Genomic DNA, 8454 nt, shown 5'->3' with positions numbered 1-8454 from the left:
TCCTATTTTAGATACAGGGGCGAGACAGAACCTCTTCCCTTCACCCCAAAAGCCAGTTGGACTCCCAAGCTGTCCCAAGTCCCCAATCAGGTCAGAAAAGTAATCAGGGCCGATAAATATGCATTTAAAAGCCTATCGTGGAATCGGTCACAAAAATCTAACTTGAGTATCCCTGAAAGACGGGCGTTAGTCCAGCTCAGAAAAAACAAAAATGTGGTTATTAAACCGGCTGATAAAGGCAGTGCGGCGGTGATTATGGATAGAACTGCCTATATCCGGGAAGCTTATCGCCAACTAAATCAGCCACACTATTATCGGAAGCTGGACGAACCCCTATTTTTAAAAACAGGCCCAGAAATCAGGAGAATCCTGGAAAATTTGAAAGAAGAGGGTTTTATAAACAAAAAACAGTTAACTTACCTGATGGGATCAGACAATCCACGCCCAAGACTTTTTTACCTCCTTCCCAAGATCCACAAGGATCCCGAATCATGGAGCGTCCCATTTGAGATGCCTCCGGGCCGCCCCATTGTCTCCGACTGTGGTAGTGACACCTATGCGACAGCGGAGTACATTGAACATTTTCTGAACCCCCTCAGCACCCGACACCCCAGCTATATTAAGGACACCTACGATTTCATTGATAAAATCCGAACACTGCGCTTACCTGTAGAATGTCTATTGTTCACGATAGACATAGACAGTCTGTACACAAACATAGACACGTCGGCAGGGCTGGAAGCAGTCCAGGAGTGGTTTACCAGGTACCCGGATAAAAGCAGACCAGACAAACATTTATTAGATTTGTTAGAAATTAATTTGACAAAAAATGATTTTGAATTCAATTCGGAACTCTTTCTGCAAATTAAGGGAACGGCTATGGGAAAGCGATTTGCCCCCTCCTATGCCAATATTTTTATGGCTAAATGGGAGGAGGAAGCCCTGGCAGCCTGGCCTGTTAAACCACTTCACTATTACAGGTTCCTGGACGACATCTGGGGGGTCTGGCAGGGGTCAGAACAAGAATTTGAAAAATTTGTCAATCATCTTAATCACTTCAGCAAATCTATACGAGTCAAATACACACTACACTCATCCGAAGTTAATTTCTTGGACACAGTTACATACAAAGGGGAAGATTTCATAGAAACTCAACAATTGCAGGTCAGAGTCTACTTTAAGGACACAGACACCCACGCACTCCTACATAAGGAGAGCTTTCACCCGAAGCATACCTTTAAAGGGGTGATAAAGTCTCAGCTCCTGAGATTCCACAGAATATGCTCCAGGACCGAGGAATTTTGGAGGGCAACCAAAACACTATTTGGGGCACTCAGGAAACGGGGATATTCCCGCTCATTCCTGAGAGGGTGCCTGAGGAGATTCCTGACCTGCATAAGACGGAATGAGCAGACCCCACGAGAGGGCACTGAAATCATCCCCTTTGTGTCCACGTTCTCTGACGGCAGTACAGCCTTAAATAGAAAAATTAAAGAAAATTTCGACAAATTCATGACAGAGGGGGAAATCTTACATAAATACAGAGTCATTTCAGCCTATAGGAAAAACAACAATCTGAAAGATCTGTTGGTTAAAAGCAAATTAAGACCGCTACAGAAGAACAGAACGAGGGACATTACGAGGACCAGATTTCGACCCAAACGCTACATTACTAATCCCAACACAAAAGAAATTTTTACAATTCGGCCAATTTTAAATCTACGGGTCTCCAATTGTGTTTATTTAATTTATTGCAATAAATGCAATATGCAATATGTGGGGGAAACGGGGAATGCCCTGTCAGTGAGAATGACCCAACACCTCTATAATATCAGGAAGGGGAAGGAGACACACACATGGATCGTGCGGCATTTTCTGCACCATGGCCTGGGAGAACTGAGGTTTATGGGACTCCAACACAACAGGAACTGGTCCTGTAATGCCCGAAGACGGGCAGAAGGGGACTGGATCCAAAAGTTGGGCTCAAAACATCCGTGGGGACTGAATGAAAAGGGACAATGAGGATGACCAGTGATCTGACACTAGGCAGGCCCGTGCCAAACGTTGGTCTCAGTCCCTACTGGGACCACGGTTTGGGGACCCTAATCCTAACCCTAATCCTAAATCTAAACTTAAACCTAACCCCAATCCTAATCCCAGCCCTAAACCTAACCTCAACCCAAACCCTAATCCCAACCCTAACCCCAACCCCAACCCTAACCCCAACCCCAACCCTAAACCTAACCCCAACCCTAAACCTAACCCCTAACCTAACCCTGATCCTAACCCTAACCCCAACCCTAACCCTAACCCCAACCCTAATCCCAACCCTAAACCTAACCCCAACCCTAATCCTAACCCTAACCAAAACCCTAATCCCAACCCTGATCCTAATCCTAACCCTAACCCCAACCCTAATCCTAACCCTAACCCCAACCCTATCCCCCAACCCTAATCCTAACCCTAAACCCAACCCCAACCCTAATCCTAACCCTAATCCTAACCCCAACCCTAACCCCAATCCTAATCCTAACCCTAACCCTAACCCCAACCCTAATCCTAACCCTAACCCTAATCCCAACCACAACCCTAATCCCAACCCTAAACCTAACCCCAACCCTGATCCTAACCCTAATCCCAACCCCAACCCTAATCCCAACCCCAGCCCTAATCCTAACCCCAACCCTAACCCCAACCCTAATCCTAAACCTAATCCTAACTCTAACCCCAACCCCAACCCTAATCCTAACCCTAACCCTAACCTCAACCTTCTACCCTGACCCTAACCCTAACCCTAACCTCAACCTTCTACCCTGACCCTAACCCTAACCTCAACCTTCTACCCTGACCCTAACCCTAACCCTAACCCTAACCCTAACCTCAACCTTCTACCCTGACCCTAACCCTAACCCTAACCCTAACCTCAACCTTCTACCCTGACCCTAACCCTAACCCTAACCTCAACCTTCTACCCTGACCCTAACCCTAACCTCAACCTTCTACCCTGACCCTAACCCTAACCCTAACCCTAACCTCAACCTTCTACCCTGACCCTAACCCCTAACCCTAACCTAACCCCTAACTCCCAACCCTCCTACTCTAACCCTAATCCGCTTACCCTAACCCTAACCCCTAACCCCTAACCCTAACCCCTAACCCTAACCTCAACCTTCTACCCTAACCCCTAACCCTAACCTCAACCTCCTACCCTGACCCTAACCCTAACCCTGACCCTTACCCTAACCTCAGCCTCCTACCATGAACCCTAACCCTAACCTCAACCTCAACCTCCTGCCAGGAACCCGAACCCTAATCCCAACCCCATAACCCTACTTAACCCTAACTCCTAACCCTAATCTCTCCCTCCTACCCTGAACCCTAATCCTAACCCGAACCATGACCTTCACTTCAAGCCCAATTCTAACCCTTTTCCCTTCCCCCTCCCTACCCCAACCTCAATCTCCCATCTTGAACCCCAATTCTAACACTTAACCCTAACTGCTAACCCCCTACCCTAACCCCAAGCCTTATTCCTACCCTAACCCTAATCTTCCCCCTTCTCTATCTTGACCCTCTTTTGTTTCCCTGCTCTTCTACTGGAGTGGGTACCCTGGCTCCAAGAATATAAACTTAACTCCCAAATCTGCCCCATGAGATGAATACATTTACAGGTAAATGTGAGCTGTATGTGGACATGGGAGTGTGCAGACATTGAATGGAGCTTTCACCCGGGATCCTGTGCTTTGATCACTCAGCCGGATATGGGGTGTGGATCTGACTTGGGAAAAACTGCACGCCCTATCCGGTCCCTTAGGTTCCTTGTTTTATTTAAATAATGTTGTCTTTTCCCCCCCCCCTCCATTTTTACTTTCTTTATGGGGACTCCTGGTCCCTTTCCAGGTCACTGTTCCTTTTGAACTTAGTGGGTATTTTTATTTAGCTCTCTCATTTTAACTTTATTGATTTTATTTTCTTAATCATATTTTAAAAAAGCATCCTCTCTTTTTATTTTATTTATTTATATATTTTATGTTTTTTAAATTTATATTTTTTATTTTTTATTTACTCATTTACCATTTGGGGATTTTAAATTTGCACTGTTTAAGGATCACCCTTACCCAGGGATCCAATTTATATATAAAAAAAATTTTTTTTGTATTTGTATAAGAAAACGGGTCTGGCCTCGTTCTTTTTAACTCTAGAATAGAACAAAGTGAGCCTGTGCACTAAAGAGCATACACTCAACATATGAGGACTTGATCTTTCCCTAACCTAACCTAGCCTGTGCCACTACAAACAAAAGAGAGGAACAGACCATATTCTTAGTACACACCTTACATATTTAGTTATATTTTAATTATTTTACTTTTATTGTTTTAATCTCTTAATCTTTATCCTATTTGGTTTTATCACCTTTTTTTATTATTCCATTTTTATCCTTTCCCCCCCCCCTTTTTTTTCCTTACTATTCTTTATTTCTAAGGTTTTTTATTTTTTAATACCCACTCTTTTTCCAGTACATTTGTGTTCAATGGCAGTCTTCTTATTCTTGGCTCTCTTCTCTTGCCTGCTGTGGGTCTTGAACCAGGGAGGCTAGGTGTAGGAGACTATTGTCTATACCACTACACCACACAGACTACTGGGAAGACCTGGTGGAAAATAAGAGAACCAAGGTTTACAAAAACAGTTTTAAACTACATTATCCAGGTAAAGTCATTACCCATAAAGCCACACACTTCCTTCAGACTCACAACCAATAGATAGGCAGTTTTGAGACAGACAGGTATAGTTACCAATTATACAGAACCTCCTTATTTTAGCTCCACCCCTAATTTAACCTAGATCCCACCCCAGAGCTTATTTAAGGATATGGATGGGAACAAAAAGCGTATGTCCTCTGAAGAAGCAGGATTCCCTGCGAAACGTTAGGACGTCGAACTCAAAAAGCACCGTGAACTGCACATCAAAAAGATACTGTTTGACGGGGAAAACATTGCCAATTTTTGTGTCCTGTTTTACACAAAAAATTTTTTTAATGGAGAAAAATCCTTTTTAAACCGTTTTGTGAGTACTCACATTTTTAAACCCTTCCTTTTTTTTGGGTTTTTATTCCCCCCTCCTTTTTTTTCGGTTTTATTCCCCCTTCTTTTTGGAGTACAACACCCAAGCCAGAGGGGCCTACAAAACTTCCTGTTTGGTGAACTCCTAGGCCGCTTAGGCCTTCTGGTAAGGAACTGAGTTGTTAATCAGCTACAGGATCCTTTTCCCAAGGATTCTTATCAGCATACTCATGGGGTAAGACCAATGAAGACTTTTCTCCTTTTGGCTTTTATCTTTCCTTTCTTTTAACCTTTTTTTTCCTCGAAAGGAGTTTTTTTACAGGCACAATGATTCCCTTAACAAACAGATTCACAGTGTTGGAGACTTTGGAAACAGATGGGGTGGAACAAACACTACACACAGACCAGCATCTACACAACTCAAAACCCAGGGAATTTTTAGATAGACATTTGAGGAAGTTGTATTTTAAATTCTTACAGGCCACACACCATGAAGACATTGTGACAACAGCTCTACATACGCAAATTTTTCCAAAGGGCATGTCTAAACAAACACACAAACTTACACAGTTTATCAAACCGGCATGCCCCAAGCAACAAACTCTACATAGAATTACGGAAAACACACAAAATTGGATGAAGGCAAATATGCAGATCCTCAAAGACCATTACGTTCAAGTGAAAGCAGAACTACTGAATCGAATCCACAAAATGGAGGAAACAGAATGGCAGATAGCAGTTAAATGGGCCAAAGGTAGATTCAAACACAAATTGAGGGAAGACATAATAGAAAAGGCCAAAACACAAATGGAACAGAATCTAGTGGAAACAGAAAATGGAGGAACTGCATGTTTGCCTATCCAAGTATCAAACAGCTCCTCTAATCCTTCTTCCACTGCCGCCTCTTCTTTTTCTTCTTCGTTGTCTTCTTCAATCTCTTCCTCTTCTTCCTCCAAACAGAGTCCGAGTAAAGACGACACAAACCTTGTGGCAAGTTCTCCACAGATGCATTTATCGAAAAGCAATGGAACACCTCGGCCTTTAAACAACAACTCCGATAAGACCAAGGTAGTTAGTGTATTAATACATGAAGTTCCTTTGAATACACTTAAGCAGCAAGAACAGAGAGCTAACACTCCATCCACAATTCACAGAACAGCAATCCTAAATAATGTTAGTGTTCTAATAGAACCTACTATTGCTGATTCACAGGGGGAGCCGACCCAGGGGGATAGGAAGCAGGAGAGGAAGGAGGTGATGAATGGGTCTACAGAAAGGAAGACCACGTCCTTGAGAAAAGCCCGATCTGAATCCTCCCTTTCCCTTTCCCCTTCCTCTTTCTCGTTGACTCCCCTGCATGTGGAACATCCGGACAGGGTGGAGCCCCAAATAAAAACCTGTGAAGTGAGGAACCATTGGGTTCCTACTAGACATCCTAACACCACTAGAAAGATTGCAGATTGGACACTGGAAGTAAAGAAACCAGTTTTGTTTATAGGGGACTCCAACCTGTCCAGAATTCCCTATTTTAGTGACGAAAATGTTCAGGTGGATAGTTACCCTGGAGCCAACTTTTTACATATAGCCAAGGTGTTACAAAAATTAACCCCTAATCCAAACACTCAAAAAGTCGTCCTATCATTAGGAATCAATAATAGAGAACAAACATTCGAAAGTACAACAAAAAAACAGTTGCAAGAGCTGTGGAGAATTGCTGCAGTGGTTTTTCCCAATGCCACGATCTACACCCCATTATTAAACTACTCGGATATCCTACCTAGACGACAACAAGAAACTCTAACAAAACTGAACACTCATATACTGGCACATGGTAATCCATTGCAGGAACTTCACCCACTTAGGTTCAAGGTGAACCCGAGGGACCCTATCCACTGGACCACGGAAACGGCTTCGCAAATGTTTACATACTGGTTGGATCAGTTAAACTTTTAGGAATGGTGAAGTGCAATAAAACAGACAACAAAAAGCACACCAACATCATTAACCTATCCAAAACGTTTTGTCTCACAGGTCCGCAGGAGGATTTACTCAGCAAGGGTCTCACCTTCATCCCGACGCCATGCGGTACGGACTTGGGGGAGCTGGGGAGGGATGTCCACGCTTACAATAGACAACTTAAAATTTTAGACCACTTCCAATACACAAAATGTAAAGAACACTTACAGTTTACAGAAAAATCCAGATGGGAACCGAGCACCGAACAGACCAGTTTACCTATAAAGCAGTTGATTAAAAAGAACAGGATGATTATCAATTCTCTTTCAGATTTTTCCAACAATCAAGCAGATAATTTAACCGCCACAGAACGCAGAGCACTCAAAGAATTACAAACCAACAAAGATATAATAATTAAACCGGCAGATAAAGGCTCAGCGATCGTCATAATGGACAAACAACAATACTTACTAGAAGCAAATAGACAATTAAACAATACCAATCATTACACTTTACTTCCACACTCATTACAACAGGAAACACAATCATTGGTAACATCCATTTTACAGGACTTAAAACAGAAAGGCTTCATTAACACTAAACAGTTTAATTATCTTATTGGTCCAAACCCACCAAGGCAGCGGAAATTTTATCTATTGCCCAAAATTCATAAAGACCCACAGGCGTGGACAGTCCCTTCCGAGGTTCCACAGGGACGCCCGATTGTGTCGGATTGTGGGAGTGAGACCGACAATGTGGCACAATACATTGATTATTTCCTCAATCCTGTCTCACAACTTCATCCCAGTTACTTAAAAGATACATATGACTTTATAAACAAAATCAAGAACATGACAATTCCAGACTCGGCCTTCCTATTCACTGTGGATGTGGAAAGCCTTTACACAAATATCAGTACAGAGGCAGGATTGCAGGCAATAACGAAATGTTTTAACAGGTATCCAGATTCAAGCCGGCCAGATGCAGAACTTCTTCAGCTGTTGGAAATAAATTTAACCCGCAATGACTTTGAATTTAATTCTCAATTATATTTACAGGTTCAAGGAACCGCTATGGGGAAGAAATTTGCTCCAGCCTACGCGAATATTTATATGTCTGAGTGGGAAGAAACATTGTTTCCAAAGTGTCCCCACTTACCCGCAGTGTATTATCGATATCTGGATGACATCTTTGGGGTCTGGCACCATGACAGGGAACATTTTGACACCTTTTTGAATTTGGCCAATTCCCATCATAAACACATTAAAGTCAAAGCAACTCTTAATTCGGATAACATTAACTTTTTAGACACCACAGTTTTTGCCATCCCGACGGAGAATAATTCCAAAACACTACATACTAAAGTGTTTTTCAAACCCACTGATTCCCACTCTCTACTATTTAAAACAAGTTATCATCCTAGACATACTTTCAAGGG

At 42.7% G+C, this 8454-nt stretch overlaps 1 protein-coding gene across 3 annotated transcripts; it reads left to right on the top strand.

The window, feature by feature from the left end:
- The first annotated feature begins 4809 nt into the window (after positions 1-4809).
- Positions 4810-7613, top strand: LOC117596788 (uncharacterized). 3 transcript variants are annotated; one of them, XR_008301326.1, is made up of 3 exons: positions 4810-5226; positions 6021-6128; positions 6273-7613. XR_008301326.1 is itself a non-coding variant. In XM_034302456.2 (2 exons), the coding sequence occupies exons 1-2, from the start codon at positions 5388-5390 to the stop codon at positions 7011-7013; spliced, it is 1482 nt and encodes a 493-aa protein (XP_034158347.2). In that variant the 5' UTR covers positions 5338-5387; the 3' UTR covers positions 7014-7613. The 3 variants fall into 3 exon arrangements, 1 of the variants encoding a protein (XP_034158347.2); XR_008301325.1 differs by having other exon boundaries at positions 4810-5295; XM_034302456.2 differs by lacking the exon at positions 4810-5226 and having other exon boundaries at positions 5338-6128.
- Positions 7614-8454: the final 841 nt, after the last annotated feature.

The sequence above is a fragment of the Pangasianodon hypophthalmus genome, unplaced genomic scaffold, assembly GCF_027358585.1.
Source record: "Pangasianodon hypophthalmus isolate fPanHyp1 unplaced genomic scaffold, fPanHyp1.pri scaffold_100_ctg1, whole genome shotgun sequence".
In the NCBI taxonomy this organism is placed as follows: domain Eukaryota; kingdom Metazoa; phylum Chordata; class Actinopteri; order Siluriformes; family Pangasiidae; genus Pangasianodon; species Pangasianodon hypophthalmus.
Note: the sequence above shows the minus strand (reverse complement) of the source record. Positions and strands in the feature narration are given on the sequence as shown.

What these genes read in the sequence shown, in the direction of transcription:
- LOC117596788 (XM_034302456.2), top strand. Translation starts at nt 5,388, where the DNA reads ATGATTCCCTTAACAAACAGATTCACAGTGTTGGAGACTTTGGAAACA. An exon ending in ACAACTCCGATAAGACCAAG is followed by an intron (nt 6,129 to 6,272) that starts GTAGTTAGTGTA and finishes GCTGATTCACAG; the next exon opens with GGGGAGCCGACCCAGGGGGA.